We start from the raw sequence: 27,652 nt of genomic DNA on the forward strand, positions 1-27,652 counted from the left end.
GTACATCTGATCCTGGCACTCCCTCCCTTCTTTCCCTCACTGATCAACTCTCCTCTCTCACCCCTCACCTCTGTGTACTCTTTGTAGCCTTTGTTGGCCTCAGAGAGGCTCTCTCTGGCCTCGCGGCTGCCCTGGGAGACTGTGTAGGCCTTCACCATCTTATTGGCCCCATCCCTCAGCCGGTGCTGCATACAGTAGGCCTCATACAGCTCGTCAATCTGAAGAGGACAAAACACATGGATGGTTACTTTCATTTGACTTTTACAGTGGTTATACAATTGTATATCACAATTATATATATATTTTTTTAAATGTTTTATTCACCAAACATTAAAACACACTGCACACCCTAAAACTCTTCATGAATCTTTTTCAATAATAGTAATCCATTTAGTGGTGACATAGAGTTCCATTATCATGGAACCATAAAGCATGTAATTGCACCATAATCCTTCCTTTGGTTTTTGACAGTTTAACGACTTCTGGAAAAAAAAGTGTGTCTGGAAAATTAAGATGGGACTGCAATACAGTGGAACTCCAGATGGTGACATTCCACTGGCCCCACACACACACACACACACACACACACACAAAGTAATAACCTTTGCTTCCTGTTGTTGGCTTTCTTATTGGTCTACGACCTCCTCCTGCACCTCATTTTCCCACATATACACTATATGTACAAAAGTATGTGGACACCCCCTTCAATTTAGTGGATTCGGCCATTCCATTTCACTCACTACAGAGTTCCTAACTGCCTCTGGAAGCAACTTCAGCACAAGAACTGTTCATCGGGAGCTTCATGATATGGGTTTCCATGGATAAGCAGCGTCGGCTGGAGTAGTGTAAAGCCATTGGACTCTGTAAAGCCAGAACTTCTTCATCACAGTTGGAAAAGCATTCCAGGTGAAGCTAGTTGAGAGAATGTCAAGAGTGTGCAAAACTGTTATCAAGGCAAAAGGTGGCTATTTGAAGAATCTCAAATATAAAATATATTTTGATTTGTTTAACACATTTTTGGTTACTACATGATTCCATATGTGTTATTTCATAGTTTTGATGTCTTCACTATTATTCTACAATGTAGAAAATAGTAACAAATTAAAGATAACCCCTTGAATGAGTAGGTGTTCTAAAACTTTTGACCGGTAGTGTACATGTCTGTCTGAGCATGACATCCAGACAGTGCAGTGTATCCTGGATAGGTCCCACTCGAAGACCTTTCCTACTCCTCAGCCTGGTCGTCGTGCCACTGCCTGGTCACCGTGTTGACAATCTCCGACTGCCTGGCCAGGGCTGCCCTGCAGAGAGCCCTCCCTATTGAAATCACCTCTCCCCTCCCATTTCACCCCCCTTCCCATCGTACCCGCCGCCACACCCCCCTTGGAGAATAAAGAAGCAACGACTCTTTATGAGGAGTCATAACCTTGAATACCCCCTCGGTTTTCAAATCAAGTAGAGGGCTTGGGCTGTTGCACGATAGCAACCAAAGCCCATGTAAGTCAGTTTATAACATTCTATCATTGGTTACTCAGAGTTGCCCATATTGACATTGGCTGCGGCCTCAGGCCCTATGGTGCTAACCGTGGAAAAGTAATAGCTCGTTTGAATTGGAGACTCCATGTGGCTTTAAAAATTGTAAAAAGGACTTGGGGTGAACATTAGGAGCTTACTTCCTAAACTGGATTACATCAAGATCTGCGCCTAGCAGACTAATCCAGACATTCTGGTATTGACTGAAACTTGGATCTCTGGGGACATTCTGGACTCTGATATACATATTGAGGGCTATAATGTGTTCAGAGCTGACATACAGGGTAGAGGTGGTGGAGTGGCCATTCTTATTAAAACATCTGTCTCTTTACTCAAATATATGTCCCTTGCCCAAAAACATTAGAGCTATTATCTTCGAGCCTTGTCTAGGGAAAATGTATCCATAACCGTTATAGGGGTGTACCGTCCTCCCTCGGCTAACCTTGGTGCACTCGAGGAGTTAACTAGTTTGTTGTCTTCTTTTACTAAATCAGAAGTTACTATACAGGGTGACCTAAATTATGATTGGGAAATGCAGGCTTCAGACAATCTAAAAGACATGTGTAATGATCTAAACCTGACCCAGCTGGTGACTAAGCCTACATGGCCCAACCCTAAAGATCCATCAGTCCTCCACTACCTCAACCCTAATTTTAACAAATACACAAGAGAAATTGTGTTTCTACTGGTGTCTTCGCCCAAGACATTAGTGACAATTCCCCAGTTGTTTGTGTTAGAAATGTGAGAACACAAAAATATCAGCCTCGTGTCATCACAAAGAGGAACTTTAAAACCTTCAGTCAACAGCTTTTTTACAGGATCTTTATTTTAGTGACCTTGACTGTAGTTCAGCTATCCCTGAACCTGATTTATATTTGAGCCTTTTTGCAGAAGTCTTCAAATCTTTGTGGGCAATCATGCTCTCTTCAAAAAATGAAGGGTTAAAGGCAGATGGAATGTCTGGAACACTCCGGAATTATCAGAAGTCATTCGTAAAAGAGATGATGCTTGGATCAAGGCCAGGAATACAGGCTTAGTCCCGGACTGGCAAGCTTTAAAGCAACTGAGGAATCATTGTGTAAGACAAAATCAGAAAGGATAAATCTGATTCTTATGTAACTGCTCTTTCAGATCGTAATAGGAACCCTGCTAAATTCTGGAAAAATGTGCTATCTTCCTTTCTGCCACATCAAATGAATTCAGACACTGCCCTCATTATGGAAAAAAACGCCATCATTGATGTATTTAATCACCAATTTATTTCAGAGGGCTCTCTCTTTGAAATAACTTCTAAGCCTATTCACAATGACATTGAGCTGGATGCTGATAGGGGAAACTTGACAAATGATCAGATAAATTAGTCAAAGCTTTTCTTTTAAGCTATTTACAGAAAAATAAGTCCTGGATGCTTTGCTAGCAGTAGACAAGAAATCCACAAGGGCCAACCAATTGCATTCCGGTCTGCTTAAGTGTGAAGCGACCATCACTGCTGGCTCAATAACCTATAAAAAACGTTTTTTTGTTGACATTATCAGGAAATATTCCAAAAGTATGGAAATCAAGTCTTGTGCTGCCACTCCATAAGGACAGGGATAATAGTGATCTTCATCATTATCAACCCATTTCAATGGCTTCCTTGTCTAGCTAATACTCTTGAATCCTTGGTAAATGTACAACTCTGTTCTTTTTTATCTGAGAAATATATTTTGAATGTAAACCAATCAGGGTTTAGGTCTGGTTTAGGCACTATTACACTTTAGTTGTTAATAATCTTGTCAAAGCATGAGTTTACATGTTCCCTCATTCAATGGATCTTCAATCAATGTGTTCCCGCATATAAATACTTAGGCATTTGGATTTATATGGATTTGATGTTTAAAAAACATATAAACTCAGCATAAAAAGAAACATCCCTTTTTCAGGACCCTGTCTTTCAAAGATAATTCGTAAAAATCCAAATAACTGCACAGTTCTTCATTGTATGCTTGTTCAATGAACCATAAACAATTGATGAACATGCATCTGTGGAACGGTCATTAAGACACTTACAGACGGTAGGCAATTAAGGTCACAGTTATGAAAACATAGGACACTAGAGGCCTTTCTACTGACTCTGAAAAACACCAAAAGAAAGACACCCAGGGTCCCTGCTCATCTGCGTGAACGTGCCTTAGGCATGCTGCAAGGAGGCATGAGGACTGCAGATGTGACCAGGGCAATAAATTGCAATGTCTGTACTGTGAGACGCCTAAGACAGCGCTACAGGGAGACAGGACGGACAGCTGATCGTCCTCGCAGTGGCAGACCACGTGTAACACCTGCACAGGATTAGTACATCCAAACATCACACCTGCGGGACAGGTACAGGATGGCAACAACAACTGCCCGAGTTACACCAGGAACGCACAACCCCTCCATCAGTGCTCAGACTGTCCGCAATAGGCTGAGCGAGGCTTGTAGGGCTTGTAGGCCTGTTGTAAGGCAGGTCCTCAACAGACATCACCGGCAACAACGTCACCTATGGGCACAAACCCACCGTCGCTGGACCAGACAGGACTGCCAAAAGTGCTCTTCACAGACGAGTCGTGGTTTTGTCTCACCAGGGGTGATGGTCGGATTTGCGTTTATCGTCGAAGGAATGAGCCTTACACCGAGGCCTGTACTCTGGAGCGAGATTGATTTGGAGGTGGAGGGTCCGTTATGGTCTGGGGCGGTGTGTCACATTATCATCAGACGGAGCTTGTTGTCATTGCAGGCAATCTCAATGCTGTGCGTTACAGGAAGTCATCCTCCTCCCTCATGTGGTATCCTTCCTGCAGGCTCATCCTGACATGACCCTCCAGCATGACAATGCCACCAGCCATACTGCTCGTTCTGTGTGTGATTTCCTGCAAGACAGGAATGTCAGTGCGCTCGCCATGACCAGCGAAGAGCCCGGATCTCAATCCCATTGAGCACGTCTGGGACCTGTTCCCGTCTGGGAAGAGTGGGGTAACGTCTCACAGCAAGAACTGTCAAATCTGGTGCAGTCCATGAGGAGGAGATGCACTGCAGTACTTAATGCAGCTGGTGGCCACACCAGATACTGACTGTTACTTTTGACCCCCCCTTTGTTCAGGGACACATTATTCAATTTCTGTTAGTCACATGTCTGTGGAACTTGTTCAGTTTGTCTCAGTTGTTGAATATTGTTATGTTCATACAAATATTTACACGTTAAGTTTGCTGAAAACAAACAGTTGACAGTGAGAGGATGTTTCTGAGTTTAGATAAACTGGTTAACAAGCTAAGATTTAAAGTTGGCCTTTTCTACAGAAACAGATCGCGCCTTTCTCTAAACAGCAGGAAGCAGATTATCCAGTTAACCTTTTTATCATTTTTTTATTATGGCGATATTATTTATAAAACTGCAGCTGCTACGACTCTTAAACCTTTGGATGCCATCTAACATAGTGTCCTATATTTTGTTACTGGTGACAGTTTTTGTAATCATCACTGCATCCTGTATCAAAGGGTTGCCTAGACTTCACTAAAGACCTGTAGATCTCTACATTACTCCCTTTTAGTTTACAAGGCCCTACTTCATAAATTTGTCTTATCTAACTTGCGTTTTTTTTATTTTACCTTTATTTAACCAGGTAGACTAGTTGAGAACAAGTTCTCATTTACAACTGCGACCTGGCCAAGATTAAGCAAAGCAGTGCGACTAAAACAACACAGTTACACATGGGAAAAACAAAGGTACAGTCAATAACACAATAGAAAAATCTGTATACAGTGTGTGCAATTGAAGTAAGGAGGTAAGGCAATAAATAGGCCAATAGTGGCAAAGTAATTACAATTTAGCAATTAACACTGGAGTGATATATGTGCAGATGAGGATGAGCAAGTAGAAATTCTGGTGTGCAAAAGAGCAGAAAAACAAAAACAAATATGGGGATGAGGTAGGTAGTTTGTTGGATGGGCTATTTACAAATTGGCTGTGTACGGCTGCAGCGATCGGTAAGCTGCTCTGACAGCTGACGCTTAAAGTTAGTGAGAGAGATATAAGTCTCCAACTTCAGTGCAGTTTTTTTTTTGCAATATTTTTTTTTGCAATTCGTTCAGTCATTGGCAGCAGAGAACTGGAAGGAAAGGCGGCCAAAGGAGGTGTTGGCTTTGGGGATGCAAAGACTTATAGATGACCTGGAGCCAGTAGGTTTGGCAACAAAAATATGTAGCGAGGACCAGCCAACGAGAGCATACAGGTCGCAGGGGTGGGTAGTAATTGGGGCTTGTGTTGGAGGCTATTTTGTAAATGACATCACCGAAGTCAAGGATCGGTAGGATAGTCAATTTTACGAGGGTGTTTTGCAGCATGAGTGAAGGAAGCTTTGTTTTGAAATAGGAAGCCGATTCTAGATTTAATTTTGGAATGGAGATACTTAATGTGAGTCTGGAAGGAGAGTTTACAGTCTAACCAGACACCTAGGTATTTGTAGTTGTCCACATATTCTAAGTCAGAACCGTCCAGAGTAGTGATGCTAGTCGGGCGGGTGGGTCCAGGCAGCGATTGGTTGAAGAGTATAGATGCCTGAGTTGCCTAACCCATTCACAGGATTGGTTAACTCTTGAGTTCCTAGGGTATCCACTGAGCTTGGTAAATCTGCATTTAGTTTTAATGCACCATAAATTAAAAATTCATTTCAATGTTCTGGTGCAGTTTGGGCAATTTAAAGTACTGATTGGGGACTTATTTGTGGAGGAATGTAACAGTTTTTCTGGGTGATTCATGATGTTTTCTTTGTGCTTTAATGTATATTAAAACACAAAAGATTAAAACAATGATGTTGTATTAACAGGGAGCATTTGTAAAAGAGACCTAGGTCTTCCCTGTTCAAATAAAGGTTAAATAAAATGCATACTAACTCCCAGTGACACAAAAGCTGACAACATACAACCTCAAAAAATACAAAACATACAACCTCTGACACACACAAAAACAACACTGTCTGCATGCCCCATCAAATAACATTGTAGCAGACTCTTACAGATTAAACTTTTATTCACCTTGTCCAGAACATCACAAATTGTTTTCAGGTCACGGGATAAGTGTGTTTTCCCAGATTTTCTGAATCAGTGCACATCGCTTCCAGCACGGAGCCTCATTCACTAAATGACACCCCACTATCTCCCCACTTTCAGACACCCTGAATCATCACAGTGAGTGATCCAGAATGTCAGGCCCACACTGTGTCTGTGTGGATACATACACTGAGCTGCTGCTCACACATCAGCCTGAATGAATTAGTAAACAGACAAACACCATGAGAGCTCCATTCACTAAAGCTGACTCCATGGGAGATGTGTTTTATGAGTATGTGAAAGGGTGCATCAATCCTTTCATTCTGATAGCATTGAGAGCACCTTCTACACACTTCTGTCACATTCCCTCCATTTCCTGATGATCACAGAGCGCTAGCTCCACCTGACTGGTCTGGTCCACTTAGCCACGACTCCACACAACAGCACTCTGTAACTACATTCCTGATGACCCACTCATACGGTCTCAACATGTTGCTTTGATGACTATCCTCTTTGTTACATAAAACTACCCTCCATGTGTGTTTACGATGGAACACTAGCTGATGTGTGTTTAAGATTAAACAACAGATTTCTGGAGTGAGTAATGGTGTGTCTCTCCTCTAACTTCACTCACAGCAGCCAAAAACAAAGCCACCTGCTAGACTCCCAGCTACTGAAACACAGTTCTGAACAGCCTGCATAACCCATAAGCTTTGGGAGAGAGAGGTTAACCTGGAATACAGCTACACTAAGTAGGCAATAGGCATAGGTCACTGTGTGTGTAGAGGTCAAACAGGACCAAAGGTCAGACTAGCGGAAAATCACCATATTTAACAGGACAGGTCTGCAGACGTCCAGCATGGCCATTTGGCCAATGCTTCTCCATTGAGATGTGATGATTAAAGCCAAAGTGTTCCCCCGTGGAGCTGACTGGGACACTGAGCAGAGAGGGAGAGGGGGAGCCACCAAATCCTCTGCATTGCAGAAGCACTGAGCAGAGCAGACTGAAGAATTACAAACAATAAATGACTGTACTCTGGCACAGAACTTTACATACGTAGGCTCTCGTATTGCACTTTCAAACACACACTCACATAGTATTAAACATGAGCACATAAATGTAAACATACACACGTCGGGCTGGCCACAGAGACGCCATTGCTTCACGGTGGGGGGGGGGGGGGGGGGGGTTAAAAAGAAGAAAAAAAGAAAAAAGCAGCTCTTTAAATTTGAATGTACAGGGAGAGGCCGAGCCAGGCAGAGCTGGAGTGAAGGAGAGCCAGATTGATTCCTCTGTCATCCCAATCAGCCCCCTCTATCCATCTGGAGGTGGTTACTGATGGTTACTGTAAGGCTGAGGCAGACTCAGCCGGGCAGCCTTCATCGCTCACCAACTGCTCCAGCTCAAGACTCTCCCTCCCTCCCACTCTCTCTTTCTCCCTCCCTCCCGCTCTCTCTCCCTCCCTCCCGCTCTCTCTTTCTCCCAGAGGAACTACGTGCCCCACAAGGGAGGCCCTGTTCAGGAACATCTCAACTATGACACATCTGTTGTAGTCTAATCGGTCGATTAAAAGCAGTCATCACTGTTATTTTACCAGAAACATTTTAATATCTTGCACATCCTCACTCGACCCAACCCCCCCCCCCCCCCCCCTCCAACCAGCCCTGAGACAGACCGCTCAAGGACCCTTCAGAATGATAACCAATCACTGCTGTTTCCTTCTGGAGGGGAAATCAGCCTAACTGTCACCAGGAAAGGGAAGGGCAGGTCAACAAGTGGTTAAGTTTACTTTCAAATTCAAAATAAACCCTCTGTTCTCCTTACCTAGGTGATGGGCCATGACATTTGACCCCTAGGAGGTGAGGCTCCCCCTGCTTGTAAAACAAAAACTAATCATACATCAATAAGGTAGGAGGAGGAAGACGAGGAGGAAGACAAGGAGAAGGAAGACGAGGAGGAGGATGTGTTCCTGTGCTGCTGCAGCTGTGTCAGGTTAACAGCCGGTTCAGTATACTGCTCTCCCAGGATAGGGTTAAAACTCTCAGAAAATAAACCAAGAATGTGAGACTAGCATGAGTCTGCCCCCTGCTAGTGAACCATGTCCAGGCATACCGTGTGTGTGTGTGTGTGTGTGTGTGTGTGTGTGTGTGTGTGTACAAACACAGGGCTTGTTTTAAAAGCTAAAGGGCAGCACTCTCAATGGTCACTAATTCATACGCACAGTAAACAAGCCAAGAGCTGCTGGACCTTACCCCTAGACTGAAGCCTGCCAGTTACACCCACACAATCAGTGTTAGAGGCCCATTCTGTCTGAGGCCTGCTGTAGTGTGTGGGTACTCAGTCGTAATAAAATGAAAACCTACATAATGTATGTAGCTTACATCATTTTTATTAACACGCCGTCCCACATCTATTTCTATCCGACACATCAAAGATAAATACACTTTGCACTTGTTCAAGTTAATCGATCACACAATGATTTTCTGTTCTCTCACACACACACACACACACACACACACACACACACACACACACACACACACACACACACACACACGGCTTACCTTGCTTAGATGGAACTCAAGCCGTCGCATAAACCTCTCAACCACCTTCACTTGCTGTTGGAAGAAACACAAGGACTCCTCTTTCAAAATGATGCTCAAATAATGGATATAATGTCATCTGGGAAAAATGGATTGCTGTCTGATTATTTTACAAGACCTAAACTTTTGGATTTAAGCTCATATGATTACTGTGTGATACTGTACAATAGATTGGGTGAATAATATAGAAGACAGGGTCAAACTCACCTTATCCAGCTCATAGAGAAACCCCTGAAAAAGAACAAGAAAATCACATGACTATACAGTCCAGTAAAAACCATTACAAGGTCAAGTGAGCGTAGAGCCATTTTATGGCAGATTCAAGATATGGTGGTACCTACCAGACGAGAGTTCCTCTTGGATTCCCTCATTTGTCGGCTCAGGCTGTCCAGCTCTATCTGGTGCACCTGCAGGTAAGACCTGAGACAGACACATGGTAGATACATTTCCTGTTTGTCTGAACAGGCATGCATGACAATAATGTTTTGTGCAAAAGCGTATGTGTATGTGTACTCACTGCAGGCCTCTCTTCAGAGCTTCGTAGACCTCATCCAGCCTCTCTGGCTGGGGCACCTTGGGCGGTGGGGATTTGGCGGAGAGGGTGAACATCCTACTGGCTCTGGAGGGCTTCCTGGTGACCCTCGGGGTGCTGAACACCGACAGGTTCCTAAAACACAACACACAAAGCCTTTTACGAACTGTGCTGCTGAAACTGTAGCGCTTCAATCACTGTGACGGTTGGTGAGTTGATGGAATCAAGTAAGAGGGATTTTAACATGCTTTTCAAATGCCATGGAGATAAGTCTCATTCATACAGAACAGGCCAAAGACATGTTTGGAGTGTACCATCTCCAACCCACCCTACCAGAGCAGTGAAGCATGGATGTGCACAGTCAGGGGCGATGATAACATTCTGAGTTGATGAATAAAATGATCAATATCACTTTATAAAATGCAACAGGTAATCGATTTGAGGCAAGACTCCCCTTTCACAGATGACAGGCCATTCAATGGGCTACGGAAGAGAGATGTGTGTCTAGGCTGCTCATATTCTCTTCAGCAAGATACTGCCTGATGAGTCAACACACCTTTCCTACAGACATATAACTCTAGTAAGTGCTTTATATTAATGCATTTCTTATATGTAGGTTGCAGAAGGAATATTAGTATTTTTTCTGCAATGTGCCAAATGTAAGCGATGGATTTCCTCTCTTCCTCTATCTCCTGATGCTCTCTCTTTACTGTCTCTCTTTAGTACAAACTCATGCTCCTGTTACTCCTCTAGCATACACACTCTATTCTCCTCTCTCTGTTCTTCCTTTAATATTCTGACTCCATTCTCCTCTCTCTGTCCTTCCTTTAATATTCTGACTCCATTCTCCTCTCTGTTCTTCCTTTAATATTCTGACTCCATTCTCCTCTCTCTGTTCTTCCTTTAATATTCTGACTCCATTCTCCTCTCTCTGTCCTTCCTTTAATATTCTGACTCCATTCTCCTCTCTCTGTTCTTCCTTTAATATTCTGACTCCATTCTCCTCTCTCTGTCCTTCCTTTAATATTCTGACTCCATTCTCCTCTCTCTGTCCTTCCTTTAATATTCTGACTCCATTCTCCTCTCTGTCCTTCCTTTAATATTCTGACTCCATTCTCCTCTCTCTGTCCTTCCTTTAATATTCTGACTCCATTCTCCTCTCTCTGTTCTTCCTTTAATATTCTGACTCCATTCTCCTCTCTGTTCTTCCTTTAATATTCTGACTCCATTCTCCTCTCTCTGTCCTTCCTTTAATATTATGACTCCATTCTCCTCTCTCTGTTCTTCCTTTAATATTCTGACTCCATTCTCCTCTCTGTTCTTCCTTTAATATTCTGACTCCATTCTCCTCTCTCTGTCCTTCCTTTAATATTCTGACTCCATTCTCCTCTCTGTCCTTCCTTTAATATTCTGACTCCATTCTGTCCTGTTTTCTGGCAGATGGACCTTCATTAATAAATAACTCGAGGCCTTCATTTTCCTCCATTCTACCAGAAAATAGGGAATACTTTGATGATCACTTTGTTGATAGACCAAAGCTCCCCCACACAGATACGTGTATGTAGACCATATGCTGCTATTAAAAAAACTGCTTTGAAGGCAGAAAAATTACAATGAACAATAAATATTTTTCCCTCGTCATGAAAGGAGAGGCCTCCAGTGCCGCTGCCTCAGGAAGTGTGGGCTTTACAGGACGTCCTGTCAGGTGGGGCTTGAAAGTAGACACACAGTCTATGGTGTGTGTGTGTGTGTGTCAAATAGATGAGTGTGTATCACAAATCTTCCAATGTCGAGAACAGTAGCCTAGAGCTGCATTGTTGAATGTGTAGAAAGTCAACGCAGAAGTGTACTCACCATTAAGGTTTATAACAGTAATGTACACGTGACCTTATCAGAGGGAGTGTCCTCACCTGTAGGGCTTATCGTAGGAGTTGACCCCGGCAAAGGACTGGCTCCTAGTGATGGATCTGGAGATGACTCGGCGCGATGGGCGCACGGAAAGGGACATGGTGGAGACAGCTCTGGAGGGACTCCCTGCAGAGGCAAAGGAAGGGGTTAGGCTTTAGAGGTTGCACAACGACACACAAAAGGGGGACAGTTTGGCTACTCTGTCCGGGAACTGCAGGAAAACACCACAACAAAATGAGCAGAGCAGAATTTGTATAATTGAACCCCGTTTCTACTGGCATTGTTCTTTCACAAGAACTCTTATGCAATGTTTTTTTCTCAAATACAAGTTCCTGAAATCTTGTTAGGTCCATGCACTCTTGGTTCGGTACACCTTGAGCCTTGTGAATCAAACTGGCTTTTCCTAAACATGTTACCTAATAAGCTGCAGGGGCTGCACCCTCCTGGGCCAAAATACCAGTTCTTCACATCAAAGCATTTTATTATCAATCTACCCCTAAGAGCTCTTGAAGAGATTATGTAAGAAAAATCTAATCTAATGCCTTGCATAGATGTTGCTCTGTGCATCTCTCTATTGCATGAACAGTGATGTCCAAAAACCACTCTAGCATAAGACACAGAAGTGCATTATTTTCAGATTAAAAAAGTACCAGCAAGTTTTGGTTTGTAGCAAATCTGCAGATTCAAATGATCTTACAATTCAACATTCATTTGATTATCTAACATTCAACATGCCATAATTTGCCTTAATGCATCCGCCATAATGCATTAAGCAACTAAAATGTTAAATGTCAAAGGCAGTTGAAGTGTTTCTGTATTGTCGGCCTGCCCTCCCACTGCCCTACCTCTCCTCTGTCCCCTTTGCTCTGTGCACCTTCATATTCCCTCCCACTGCCCTACCTCTCCCCTGTCCCCTTTGCTCTGTGCACCCTCATATTCCCTCCCACTGCCCTACCTCTCCCCTGTCCCCTTTGCTCTGTGCACCTTCATATTCCCTCCCACTGCCCTACCTCTCCTCTGTCCCCTTTGCTCTGTGCACCTTCATATTCCCTCCCACTGCCCTACCTCTTCCCTGTCCCCTTTGCTCTGTGCACCTTCATATTCCCTCCTACTGCCCTACCTCTCCCCTGTCCCCTTTGCTCTGTGCACCTTCATATTCCCTCCCACTGCCCTACCTCTCCTCTGTCCCCTTTGCTCTGTGCACCTTCATATTCCCTCCCACTGCCCTACCTCTCCCCTGTCCCCTTTGCTCTGTGCACCTTCATATTCCCTCCTACTGCCCTACCTCTCCCCTGTCCCCTTTGCTCTGTGCACCTTCATATTCCCTCCCACTGCCCTACCTCTCCTCTGTCCCCTTTGCTCTGTGCACCTTCATATTCCCTCCCTCTTCCTGTGGTGAAGCAGTGAGGGTACTATGTGTCACTGCTTCCACACTGGAAACAAAGGCCAGTGGAGATCCAGGGATAACAGTGACACAGTGCAGACTGCAAACACATTACTGCTGCCTGCCCACTATCTCTGTTCTCTACCACACACACCCTTCCTCTAGAGCTGCCTGCCCACTCTCTCTGTTCTCTACCACACACAATCTTCCTCTAGAGCTGCCTGCCCACTCTCTATGTTCTCTACCACACACACTCTTCCTCTAGAGCTGCCTGCCCACCATCTCTCTGTTCTCTACCACCCACACTCTTCATCTAGAGCAGCCTGCCCACCATCTCTGTTCTCTACCACACACACTCTTCCTCTAGAGCTGCCTGCCCACCATCTCTCTGTTCTCTACCACCCACACTCTTCATCTAGAGCAGCCTGCCCACCATCTGTTCTCTACCACCCACACTCTTCCTCTAGAGCTGCCTTGACACAGCACAAAGTATTGACCACGTGATCTGCACTTGTATCGAGGATAGTAGTGCAGGGGATGACAGAGAGAAAAATAAACATAAGTGAGAAGAGTGGGCTTTCCTAGATAAACTTCCAGTGTGTGAGTGTCTCTCTGAGTTCATTGTGAGTATTCAGCAGTGGCGTTCCAGGCCCTGACACTAGGGACTTTGTCGCCGCATTAGTGACATCTCCATCACACAGGGCCCAAAACAAGGTCCTCTTTGATAGAAGAAGAAAAAAGGGAGTGATTGAGACTAGATTAAACACACACCAATCACCAGGGACTCAGCCAGGACAAGAGCCCAACACAGAGAGCCAGGCCCTGTGAGGTTAGGCAGCCTCGGGTGAGCCAACTATTGGCAGGCCTCAGGCACAGATATTCTAGCTTCAAGACACAGGATCAGCCCGGCTGTTACCCACACATTAAATGGAATTCTAAAGTGTAGTTTTAGTCTGTGGCAGCTACAGTTCTACTGAGCAGTGTGGTTTTGGTCAGACCCTTTAGTTTTATCAGTGTTGTCGTGTTTGGTCAGCAGCACTGACATCAGTTCCTTAGATACAGAGATGCATCCCGGCCCTAAGGAAGGAAGCCAAGGTTCATTTTGGACTTGCAGGAATAATGTAGTCAGGATTCAGCAGTCACAGCTGGTCATTTCCATCTATGAGCACCAACATGTGAAGTTCATATGAGCATGTCAAATTGGGTATCAAATGAAAGCTAAGAGTCTATATTTTTGAGAAATAAAGGCACATATACAGTACATTTTCAACCATTCTAAAAATGTGGAATAAGGAAAGACTTCTACCTTCTTTCTACCAAAGAACTCTTAAGGTATTTGAAATACATCAAAACAAAATAATGTGGAAGCAAAGACCCCTGCCAACTAATAGCAACACATTTATTTTGGGAGACATCTCTCTGCCTTCTGTAAGTTTAAGATATTTCCTCATTTCTCTCCCTAATGACGAGTGACAATAATGAAAGTTCACAGAAGTAAAAGGCAGACCTAGCAATTAGTTAGTGTTCTTACTGATACCAATTTTGTTTGTTAATTATTAAGTGATTCAAACTCAAAATTGCTTTACATAATCAATAACAGAATTTCTGCAATTGAATTGGCTACAATGGGAAATCATAGTAGTCAAAGCACAGTTGGTTTCACAAGTTTGGACAGAACAGTACAGTAGAGTATAGTTCAGTAGAGTTCATTAGAGTTGGGTACACTATAATGTACTGCATTCTACTGTACTAAACTCTACTGTAATCTACTCTACTCTACTGTGCTGTACTTTGATGTTCAAACTTGGTCCGGACTAGGGCATTGTGGTGACCGTATTACCCCCACACCGGCTGTCACGAGTCATGAAGGCAGTCAAATTCCACATGACCGTTTAGTCACGGTAATTTAGTCACGGCTTCGCAAACCTCTGATGCTGGTCATTAATAGCCTACCAAACTTGCTAACTGCCTGGTACTCAGCACTCTATTGTCCCTCTATCACTCTGACATCAATGCAAATGTATTCTAAAATCTAATCAAACACTTTATGAGAGCCCATGAGTTCATGTCGCACAACATTTCTATAGGCTATGCAAATGCACAAGAAAAAAAAAAAAAGAGTGATGTCCGCTAATAAAAAGAGGAGGATCCCATCAGCTTTCTACAGGCCTATGATATTTATTTCTCAACTTTCCTAATATTAAGCACATTTTATCTTTACAACAGGAGTATAGCCTACCTGGCTGGTCGGAAATAAACCACGGGGAAAAGCGTCCACCATTGGCTATTTAAGTGCATAGATGACATATTCTTTCCCCGCTGCCCGTTTCAATACAGGTGCATGATAATGGTCCATTCCAAATCAAAATGTCATACATGTAAAAACAAGATTAAATCATGAATAGTCTGATGGGTGACAATATTAGCCTATCACCTGTGAATTATATATTATGACTTATATTATGATGCCCAGCATAAGAAACAATGCCTTTATTTTGCGACTTGTTCGAATCATAGTCACACAACTAAAGTAGCCTAGCCCATAGGCCTATATGTTTTAATGAGGTTTGTATCACAACTCATGTAGCCTAGCCCATAGGCCTATATGTTTTAATGAGGTTTGTATCACAACTAAAGTAGCCTAGCCCATAGGCCTATATGTTTTAATGAGGTTTGTATCACAACTAAAGTAGCCTAGCCCATAGGCCTATATGTTTTAATGAGGTTTGTATCACAACTAAAGTAGCCTAGCCCATAGGCCTATATGTTTTAATGAGGTTTGTATCACAACTCATGTAGCCTAGCCCATAGGCCTATATGTTTTAATGAGGTTTGTATCACAACTAAAGTAGCCTAGCCCATAGGCCTATATGTTTTAATGAGGTTTGTATCACAACTAAAGTAGCCTAGCCCATAGGCCTATATGTTTTAATGAGGTTTGTATCACAACTAAAGTAGCCTAGCCCATAGGCCTATATGTTTTAATGAGGTTTGTATCACAACTAAAGTAGCCTAGCCCATAGGCCTATATGTTTTAATGAGGTTTGTATCACAACTAAAGTAGCCTAGCCCATTGGCCTATATGTTTTAATGAGGTTTGTATCACAACTAAAGTAGCCTAGCCCATAGGCCTATATGTTTTAATGAGGTTTGTATCACAACTCAAGTAGCCTAGCCCATAGGCCTATATGTTTTAATGAGGTTTGTATCACAACTAAAGTAGCCTAGCCCATAGGCCTATATGTTTTAATGAGGTTTGTATCACAACTAAACATAACTTAATATAATTAAGCACATTAATCCGCTTTACAAGAGCCTAACTGGCATTTTTAAGCAGTATGTGAGTTTCAAGTTTGGGGAAGATATTAAAAGCATTACATGCATAATTGCATTTGCAGTCACTTTTGATAATTGTGTTTTCTGCTAATGGAACATTCACGCTTATAGCCTACTACCATGTGCACATTGCTGTGCTTATAATGTCAAGAAATTGCCTAATAGTTTATCAACATTTTAAGCTAAAACGTTTTGACCTGTTGTGTCAGCCACATTGCATATTGTTTTTAACCTTTATTTAAGTAAGCAAGTCAGATAAGAACAAATTCTTATTTACAATGACGGCCTATTGCATAAAAAAGGGGTTTTGATTTGATGCTCGTGGTTGTATTGATTTGGGATCTATCGCATCCCACAACTGTCCCAGACTATGTTTGGAATATTTATTTCCTGGCACAGAACAGGTCGACCTTTGTACTATGGGGGATAGTAGATTGACATAGGCTAGTGCTTTTGCTGTTTGTTAGGCGTACTCATCTTGTTGGCTAATGAAAAGTAAATGTGGACAGTTCTTCCAACATCTTCAATATGCACCTCGGAATTAGATAAGGAGGCGCCCAGTTGTGTCCCCGATGTGTCTGTCTTCACTCAGGGAGAAGGACACAACTCAGCACTCAGGGCCGCAAAAGGCATGGATTTTTTTAGGGGGCATTACGGCCACAAAGGGGATGCTGCTGTGAAATTCGAGACATTATCAAGTGCTTGTCAAATTGTGAATGAGAGAATGATGTAGTGTGTACAGCCTGCACAAAAAACAAAGCAGAGCTCATGTCTTTCAAGCAACTTCTCAAATCATCATTAGTCTCTCATCATGCAATTACGGTGAGACCGACAATTATTTGCTTGACAATCACTGGCTGAGGAAATTTCGAGACCGCTAGTTCGGACTAACCAAATTGATGAAGCACTACTTGAGTTTCTGTGCCATGTGCAGTACATTTTATAGTAATAACTACGATTTCATATACACAAATCATATACTGTGTCAAAACTTAAGTATAAGTGGTATTACACAACACTATTCGCAAAAGTATTCCACATACACAGACCTTCAAGAGGATCCTTCTCATCATGGGCATCATGCAGTAAACAGGAAACAGGTAAGCGACACATTACCCTTCCTTTAGTCTAGTGTTCAGCCTCGGATGGTTACCCTGCTACACCCCCCACCCACACACAGATCAGCGCAGTGAGGACCCAGTCAGCCAATCTAACACTACCTCCAGTCTGTAATGCCTGGTTCCTACCTGTCCCAGAAGAGATGGGTCAGCCTGGGAATAAATACAGTGAGGTCACACGATGTGGAAATCTATTGAGAGTGGCATAAACATAAAACCATGCGAGCTGTACGCCACATAACTACAGGCTTCCATTGGTTTCCATGATGAGTGTGGTTATGGCTGGACAGGGTCCGAAGCCCATAGACACGATCACGCTCATTGTTCTGCTGCCTGGCTGGTCTCGTTCCAGGACAGTTCTAGAAAACAAAAGCACACAGGGGCCAGCCACTCCACTATCCCCCACCACACCCTGACATCACTGCATCTTTCACACACACACTCTGATCATGCTCAGCATTGTTCTCAACATCTCAATGTGCATATCACACCTGCATGTCAAAGGAAAGTCTCATGCATGGGTGTTTATAAACATGGTGTTTGTTTACATGGTGTCTGTCTGTGAATGAGTGTGAGAGAAAAAAAAAACACACTGGCTGTTTTGTGATCAGCCACAGAGAGGGTATCTGGGGTAACAAAAGCCCTAATGACATTGCCAATGGAGATGAAGCTAGGCTTCGGATACAGGCTGCACCCCTCATCAACCAGCCCGTCTCCCACTCCGCTCTGACATTCCAAACATGGTGGAGATAAGCAGGGTCTACTGTCTCCTAACCAAGGGGCACACAGGCCCTGATGAACACAGGACCTGTACACTGATCAGAGGGGGAAGCCGCCTGTGTTGCAGAACTGAACAGCAGTGGGGGTAGGGTGACGGGGTGGAAGGGCATGCCAGTTCCCTAATACAACACTGAGCTGATGGACAGGGAAAGGGCTAGTCGGCTCTAAAAACAACACTGGGGACAGACAGCGGAGCAACAAGCACAAGAGTAGAGCGGCACTTAGCACCTCAAAACACACCCAGTAGACAGTTTTGGGTCATCCACTAACTCCACATGCAGTATAAACATAACTTACTGACCTTATCATAACCAGTAAACTTCTAGATTATAGGAAATGGACTGGAACTACAGTACCAGTCAAAAGTTAGGACACACCTACTCATTCCAGAGTTTTTCTTTATTTTTACAATTTTAAACATTGTAGAATAACAGTGAAGACATCAACACTGAAATACCACATATTGAATCATGTTGTAACCAAAAAAGTGTGAAAGTCAAATTGCTGCAAAGAAACCACTACTAAAGGACACCAATAAGAAGAAGAGACTTGCTTGGGCCAAGAAACATGAGCATTGGACATTAGACCAGTGGAAATATGTCATTTGGTCTGATGAGCGCAAAATCCAACCACAGTGTCTGTGAGATGTAGAGTATGGATGATCTCTGCATGTGTGGTTCCCACCGTGAAGCATGGAGGAGGTGCTGTGATGGTGTGGGGGTGCTTTGCTGGCGACACAGTCAGTGCTTTATTTAGAATTCAAGGCACATTTAACCAGCATGGCTACCATAACATTCTGCAGCAATATGAATCTAAATTCAATCAGTACATTGATTATAATGCAGGCAATACACTGCTACTCTATCGTCCGGGATGCATACAAGCCGCACCCCCTTCATTCCGTCGGCAAATCCGATCACGACTCCATTTTGCGCCTACCATCCTATAGGCAGAAACTCAAACATGATGTACCCGTGACAAGAACCATTCAACGCTGGTCTGACCAATTGGAATCCACGCTTCAAGATTGTTTTGATCACGTGGACTGGGAAATGTTCTGGGCAGCCTCAGAGAGTAACATCGATTTATACACTGGTTCGGTGAGTGAGTTTATAAGGAAGTGCATTAGAGATGTTGTACCCACTGTGACTATTAAAACCTACCCTAACCAGAAACCTCGGATAAACGGCGGCATTAGCGCAAAACTGAAAGCGAGAACCACCGCATTTGACCATGGAAAGATGACGGGGAATATGGATGAAATAAAACAGCGTAGTTATTCCCTCCACAAGGCAATAAAACAAGCAAAATGTCAGTATAGGGACAAAGTGGAATCGCAATTCAACGGCTCAGACACGAGACGTACGTGGCAAGGTCTACAGGCAATTACGGACTACAAAAAGAAAATCAGCCACGTTACTGAGGTCTTGCTTCCAGACAAACTAAACAACTTCTTTGCCCGCTTTAGGGATAATACAGGTGACACTGACGCGTCGCGCTATCAAGGACTGTAGGCCTCCCCCTGCTCCTTCTCCGAGGCCAACGCGAGTAAGATATTTAAGCGTGTTAACCCTCGCAAGGTTGCTGGCCCAGACGGTATCCCTAGTCGCATCCTCAGAGCATGAGCAGACCAGCTGGCTGGTGTGTTTACGGACATATTCAATGACTCCCTGTCCCACTCTGCTGTGCCCACATGCTTCAAGATGGCCACCATTGTTCTGGTACCCAAGAAGGCAAAGATAACTGAACTAAATGACTATCGCCCCTTAGCATTCACTTCTGTTATCATGAAGTGCTTTGAGAGACTAGTCAACAACCATATCACCTCCACCTTACCGGCCACCCTAGACCCATTTCAGTTTGTATACCGCCCAAACAGGTCCACAGACTATGCAATCGCCACCACACTGCCCTATCCCATCTGGACAAGAAGAATACCTATGTAAGAATGCTGTTCATTGACTACAGCTCAGCATTCAACACCATAGTACCCTCCAAATTCATCATTAAGCTTAAGGTCCTGGGTCTCAACCCCGCCCTGTGCAATTGGGTCCTGGACTTTGACGGGCCGCCCCCAGGTGGTGAGGGTAGGAAACAACAGCTCCACTTCGCTGATCCACAACACTGGGGCCCCACAAGTAGCCCCTTCCTGTACTCCCTGTTCACCCATGACTGCGTGGCGATGCACGCCTCCAACTCAATCATCAAGTTTGCAGAAGACACAACAGTAGTGGGATTGATTACTAACGACGAGACAGCCTAGAGGGACGAGGTTTGGGCACTCGGAGTGTGGGGCCAGGAAAACAACCTCAACGTCACAAAACAAAAAGGAGATGATCGTGGACTTCAGGAAACAGCAGAGGGAGCACCCACCTATCCACATCGACGGGACAGCAGTGGAGAAGCTGGAAAGTTTTAAGTTCCTGACATCCTGTCAGGCTGTATCACAGCCTGATACAGCAACTGCACTGCCCTCAACCGCAAGGCTCTCCAGAGGGTGGTGCGGTCTGCACAACGCATCACCAGGGGCAAACTACCTGCCCTCCAGGACACCTACACCAACCGATGTCACAAGAAGGCCAAAAAGATCATAAAGGACATCAACCACCCGAGCCACTGCCTGTACATCCAGAAGGCGAGGTCAGTACAGGTGCATCAAAGCTAGGACAGAGAAACAGCTTCTATCTCAAGGCCATCAGACCGTTAAAAAGCCATCACTAACACAGAGCCATCACTAACACAGAGCTACTGCCTACATACAGACTCAAATCATTGGCCACCTTAATAAATGGATCACTAGTCACTTTAAATAATGCCACTTTAATCATTTTCACATATCTTACATTACTTATCTCATATGGATATACCGTATTTTATACAATCTATTGCATCTTGCCTATGTTGCTCAGTCATCGCTCATCCACTATTTATATGTATATATTCTTATTCAATCCCTTTAGACTTGTGTGTATTAGAGAGTTGTTGTGGGATTGTTAGATTACTAGTTAGATATTACTGCACTGTCAGAACTAGAAGTACAAGCATTTCACTACACGCTCATTAACATCTGCTTAAAATGTGTATGTGACAAATAAAATGTAATTTGCGCTCAGTGGGTCTATCATTTGCTTTTCAACAGGACAATGACCCAAAACACAGCTCCAGGCTGTGTAAGGGCTATTTGGCCAATAAGGAGAGTGATGCAGTGCTGTATCAGATGACCTGGCCTCCACAATCCTCAGACCTCAACCCAAATGAGATGGTATGGGATGAGTTGGACCGCAGAGTGAAGGAAAAGCAGCCAACAAGTGCTCAGCATATGTGGGAACTCCTTTAAGACAGCTGGAAAAGCATTCCAGGGGACTACATCATGAAGCTGGTTGAGAGAATGGCAAGAGTGTGCAAAGCTGTCATCAAGGCAAAGGGTGGTGACTTTGAAAAATCTACAATAGAAATATATTTTGATTTGTTTAACACTTTTGGTTACTACATGATTCCAAATGTGTTATTTCGTAGTTTTGATGTCTTCAATATTATTCTACAATGTAGAAAACCGTAATGAAGAAAATGAATGAGTAGGTGTGTTTAACTTTTGGCTGGTATTGTATAGAACACAATATAATGGCCCAGCAGTAGGGCTAAAGCATCAGATTTCTCTAAAAACAAGAAAGCATAACAAACTAATGAGGAACCTAATGATGTGTATATTGAAATGACTGGGTTTATGAGAGGCTGCTTGTTGCCCTCTCCCTCCCCCGATCGAGGATATTATCTGCAGGTTGGTTCCTGATCCTGATGGCCCCCAGCCAGGCATTATGTGTCTGTTTTATCTGAGAAAGCCCCTAAACACATACGGTTGAAGTCAGAAGTTTACATACACCTTAGCCAAATACATTTAAAAACTCAGCTTTTCACAATTCCTGACATTTAAATCAGACTAAAAATTCCCTGTCTTAGGTCAGTTAGGATCACCACTTTATTTTAAGAATGTGAAATGTCAGAATAATAGTAGGAGAGGATGATTTATTTCAGCTTTTATTTATTTCACCACATTCCCAGTGGGTCAGAAGTTTACATACACTCACTTAGTATTTGGTAGCATTGCCTTTAAATTGTTTAACTTGTGTCAAATGTTTCAGGTAGCCTTCCACAAGCTTCCCACAATAAGTTGAGTGAATCTTGGCCCATTCCTCCTAACAGAGCTGGTGTAACCGAGTCAGGTTTGTAGGCATCCTTGCTCAAACACGCTTTTTCAGTTCAGCCCACAAATCTTCTATAGGATTGAGGTCAGGGCATTGTGATGGCCACTCCAATACCTTGAATTTGTTGTCCTTAAGCCATTTTGCCACAACTTTGGAAGTATGCTTGGGGTCATTGTCCATTTGGAAGACCCATTTGCGACCAAGCTTTAACTTCCTGACGGATGTCTTGAGTTGCTTCAATATATTGTTGCTTCAATATATCCATATAATTTTCCATCCTCATGATGCCATCTATTTTGTGAAGTGCACCAGTCCCTCCTGCAGCAAAGCACCCCCACAACATGGTGCTGCCACCCCCGTGCTTCACGGTTGGGATGGTGTTCTTCGGCTTGCAAGCCTCCCCCTTTTTCCTCCAAACATAACTATGGTCATTATGGCCAAAGCAGAGCAGAGGACATTTTTGTCCCCATGTGCAGTTGCAAACCGTAGTCTGACTTTTTTATGGTGATTTTGGAGCAGTGGCTTCTTCCTTGCTGAGCAGCCTTTCAGGTTATGTCGATATAGGACTCATTTTTGTTTGTACAGATGAACGTGGTACCTTCAGACGTTTGGAAATTGCTCCCAAGGATTAACCAGACTTGTGGAGGTTTACAATTATTTTTCTGAAGTCTTGGCTGATTTCTTTTGATTTTCCCATGATGTCAAGCAAAGAGGTACTGAGTTTGAAGGTAGGCCTTGAAATACATCCACCAGGTACACCGCCAACTGACTCAAATGATGTCAATTAGCCTATCAGAAGCTTCTAAAGCCATGACATAATTTTCTGGAATTTTCCAAGCTGTTTAAAAAGGCACAGTCAACTTAGTGTATGTAAACTTCTGATCCACTGGAATTGTGATACAGTGAATTATAAGTGAAGTAATCTTTCTGTAAACAATTGTTGGAAAAATTACTTGTGTCATGCACAAAGTAGATGTCCTAACCGACTTGCCAAAACTATAGTTTGAAATTCAAAGAAATTTGTGGAGTGGTTGAAAAACTAGTTTTAATGACTCCAACCTAAGTGTATGTAAACTTACGACTTCAACTGTGCACACGTGTCCCCTTCCTTCCCTTCCATTCTCTCTGCCAGCGCCTAAACAAAGACCCACTACATCCCTTACCGCCATTCCCTTCTCCAGCCCTCCACGTCTGCTTGACTCTTATCTAACACTTCCACTAAATGAAGAGATTTGTAATTATAACCCAACTGTTTACAACTCATCTCAGTACTGACTCAGTCAAGCCCCCTAGTCATTGTTCATTGTCTCAAAGTCCATGGGTATGTTTACAACACTGGCCATGAGGGACTGGTTTGGAAAACTGAAATCATGTTCTTCAAATCTCCACAGCAACAGGACCTGACTAGAGTGTGACCACACCTAAAGTGAGGGGAAATCACACAACAGACACTTATGGACGTCCCCTAGCCACAGCACTGAACACTGAGGTGTCCGTGTCCACACACCACCCCTGGGAACAGCTGGTCTACCTCAACACCACCAAAGATGGAACTGTGGGGCCAGCGTTTTTTTCCCTCCCCACAGACCGAATTAAACCACATTAATTTGGACATGTTGTGGTAGACCACCTGAATGATAAACTGCAGTCATCCCCCTCGTCCACAAACCATAGGCCTATATAGACCAACACCAGGGACATAGACAGACAATGTGGCCATAGCTATGAGGAGGAGGAACACTATCATTCTCCAACTCCAGGGCTTTCAGTTTCATAATGGACTCCACGAGAAGGAAATGGAGGAACGTTTTCTTCCCCCTGTTTTCAGGGCAGTGTAAGGCACATCCAACTTCAGCCCTGACAAAAAGGACAATGTGAAGCCAAAGCAAAGGAATTTAGCCTCAAACAGAGAGATAGAGAGGGACCATATATTGAGGGTGTAAGAAATAACACAGGCTGATAAAACACACCCACAAAATGAAAACTAAACATTCACAATCAATGGGAACACACACTGGTGATGGTTAAATGAGAAGTAAAATTTTACAAAATGCTTCACACGGTGTGAAATACTACAAAACCCAATACAAGCAGCGAGTGACTGACGTTTGACTCACCACAATCCCCACCATTCCAAAACAAGAGTAACAACACTATAGACAAAACTAACATCCTGTACTTCAAAATTCCATCGTAGCCTAGAACAAAATAGAACTATAATATTTGTATAAATTGTCAAGTCCACAAGCCCCACTTTAAATCAGATTAAAGGGGAAAAGGTACCTCCATATCCACTGTACATCTTTTTATCGATATGTGGCTTCCTCTCAGTGTTGACCACCCAGACCAGGAGATGGTTCTCCTTGGGTTTAATGAGAACCACCTTAAAGAGATAGACATAGAGAGATAGATCCACGGAAGGAGATCCAGCAGCGTCTACTCGTCTGAAGTTTAATCTCTGGCCCCTCTCTCAAACTCAGAGGAGAGCGAGCGAGAGCAGAGCAGAGGCGCTGCCGCCAGGAAATGGGAAGGCGGTCAACCTCCCTGCCAGCAGCCCTCTCCTCCTCCTTCTCCGGCTTCCTCTACTCTTCCCTGACTGACATCACACTCTTCCTGCCTCTCCCTCTTCCAGCAAGACCAGCACATTGTTTCCAACTCGTAAATTGCATGTACAGTACCAGTCAAAATTTGACAAAAACCTACTCATTCAAGGGATTTTTTATTTTTATTTTTTTACATTGTAGAATAACAGTGAATACAGCTAAACTATGAAATAACACATATGTGTTATTACGCATGTAGTAACAAAACAAAATACATTTTATATTTGAGATCCTTCAAAGTAGGAACCCTTTGCCTTGACAGCTTTGCACACACTTGGCATTCTCTCATCCAGCTTCATGAGGTAGTCATCTTGAATGCATTTCAATTAACAGGTTTGCCTTGTTAAAAGTTCCTTTGTGGAATTTCTTTCCTTCTTAATGCGTTCGAGCCAATCAGTTGCATTGTGACGAGGTAGGGAGGGTATACAGAAGATAGCCCTATTTGGTAAAAGACCAAAAGTCCATATTATGTCCATCATTACTTTAAGACATGAAGGTCAGTCAATATTGAACATTTCAAGAATTTTGAAAGTTTCTTCAAGTGCAGTCGCTAAAATCATCAAGCGCTATGATGACACTGGCACTCATGAAGATCGCCACAGGAAAGGAAGACCCAGAGTTACCTCTGCTGCAGAGGATAAGTTCATTAGAGTTACCAGCCTCAGAAATTGCAGCCCAAATAAATGCTTCAGAGTTCAAGTAACAGACACATCCCAACATCAACTGTTCAGAGGAGACTGTGTGAATCAGGCCTTCATGGTCGAATTGCTGTAAAGAAACACTACTAAAGGACACCAATAAGAAGAAGAGACTTGCTTGGGCCAAGAAACATGAGCATTGGACATTAGGCCGGTGGAAATCTGTCCTTTGGTCTGATGAGTCCAAATGTGAGATTTTTGGTTCCAACCGCTGTGTCTTTATGAGACATAGAGTAGGTGAACGAATGATCTCTGCATGTGTGGTTCACACCGTGAAGCATATAGGGGGAGGTGCGATGGTGTGGGGGTGCTTTGCTGGTGACACTGTCAGTGATTTATTTAGAATTCAAGGCACACTTAACCAGCATGGCTACTACAGCATTCTGCAGTGATACGCCATCCCATCTGGTTTGCGCTTAATGGGACTTTCGTTTGTTTTTCAACAGGACAATGACCCAAAACACACCTCCAGACTGTGTAAGAGCTATTTGACCAAGAAGGAGAGTGATGGGTTGCTGCATCAGATGACCTGGCCTCCACAATCCTCAGACCTCAAGACAATTGAGATGGTTTGGGATGAGTTGGACCGGAGAGTGAAAGAAAAGCAGCCAACAAGTGCTCAGCATATGTGGGAATGCCTTCAAGACTGCTGGAAAAGCATTCCTCATGAAGCTGGTTGATAGAATGCCAGAGTCTGCAAAGCTTTCATCAAGGCAAAGAATTTCAAATATATTTTGATTTGTTTAACACTTGTTTGGTTACTACATGATTCCATATTTGTTATTTCATAGTTTGTCTTCACTATTATTCTACAGTGTAGAAAAAAGTTTAAATAAATAAAATCCCATGAATGAGTCGGTGTGTCCAAACTTTTGGCTGGTACTGTATGCAATTATAACATTTGTGTTCTCTACTACTGCCATTACATATCATGAATAGGACCCCAAAATAGCTTTGAGTAATAAACTGTGGAAACTCAAGAGACCCTAAGAAAAGAAAAATGTTAACTTCAACTCTTCCCTTAATATTTTTCCTCATAATCACAACTGAAGTCTGAAATAACACAACGAGAGATGATCCTTATCAGCCTTGAGTCATTCATCCATGACAAACCCCTACCGGTCTTAGCATGCCAGACTGTCTATCAATGTTGTAAACGGTTTACAAGAAGTACCCAGACACCCCAGAGCATGATGCACCAAACGGGAAATGAACGCTCATAACCCCCTCAGAAACACTGTTCTTACTCTATATCGTCATCATAGATTCTGAGGCTCGTGCGTGCATAGTCTCACTCCGCAAGACAAAAACATCCAGTGGAACTGCTTTTTGTCAGCTCAAGCCTCTAACTAAAATGAGTCACTCCGTGAACCTTGTGATCAAGTCAAACTTGTGTGATGACCCCAAGTCTCATTCTTAACAGAGCACCTTGAAAATGTTTAACAGAGGACAGGACTGGCAAAAGGGACTTGAGAACCTAGCTGCAAGCTTATGACCACGCTCAAGGTGACACTGCTCTAGTTCAGGTACTTAACCTGATTAGGTATATGGCTGCACTTTACGCTGAGGAATGAAAGTTGTCAATAATAACCTACAAGGGACAGCCGTCACTGTCAGCAGTATGCCATCAGAAAAACAGCAGGTTGTTAGTCAAACAGTTGCAACAACATGCTGAAAATCAGTGACTAATAAATCAGTAGAGCACAGAGTCTGATGAAGGGGAGTGAGAATAGATGGGTATATGCAAATACAAATAGCTTGTAAGACTGGTTTACGCAACGATGTTTCTCATTGGGCTTTTCCCCATAACCCAGGCCTGTGCCTTTCTCCTGGAGGCAGACTTGTTTTTAATGTCTTCGACATCACGCACACGCAGGATATTAGTCAAAC

At 43.3% G+C, this 27,652-nt stretch overlaps 1 protein-coding gene across 4 annotated transcripts in view; it reads right to left on the reverse strand.

Moving 5' to 3' along the window:
* Positions 1–27,652, reverse strand: part of ripor1 (RHO family interacting cell polarization regulator 1) — a 114,508-nt gene that overhangs the window by 14,492 nt on the left and 72,364 nt on the right. For 3 of the 4 annotated variants that reach the window (XM_090221499.1, XM_090221442.1, XM_090221533.1), the window contains exons 2-7: positions 11,644–11,767; positions 9,719–9,868; positions 9,543–9,621; positions 9,409–9,432; positions 9,163–9,216; positions 69–218 (exon numbers count right to left, since the gene is read on the reverse strand). In XM_090221499.1, coding sequence (XP_090077625.1) covers positions 69–218; positions 9,163–9,216; positions 9,409–9,432; positions 9,543–9,621; positions 9,719–9,868; positions 11,644–11,741 — 555 coding nt within the window. In that variant the 5' untranslated portion in view covers positions 11,742–11,767. Of the gene's footprint in view, positions 1–68; positions 219–9,162; positions 9,217–9,408; positions 9,433–9,542; positions 9,622–9,718; positions 9,869–11,643; positions 11,768–24,744; positions 25,072–27,652 lie in introns of those variants that run through there. The other variant, XM_021597656.3, reaches the window with a different exon arrangement.

Source organism: Oncorhynchus mykiss, chromosome 1 (genome assembly GCF_057628025.1).
Source record: "Oncorhynchus mykiss isolate SJ-2025 chromosome 1, ASM5762802v1, whole genome shotgun sequence".
Lineage (NCBI taxonomy): Eukaryota > Metazoa > Chordata > Actinopteri > Salmoniformes > Salmonidae > Oncorhynchus > Oncorhynchus mykiss.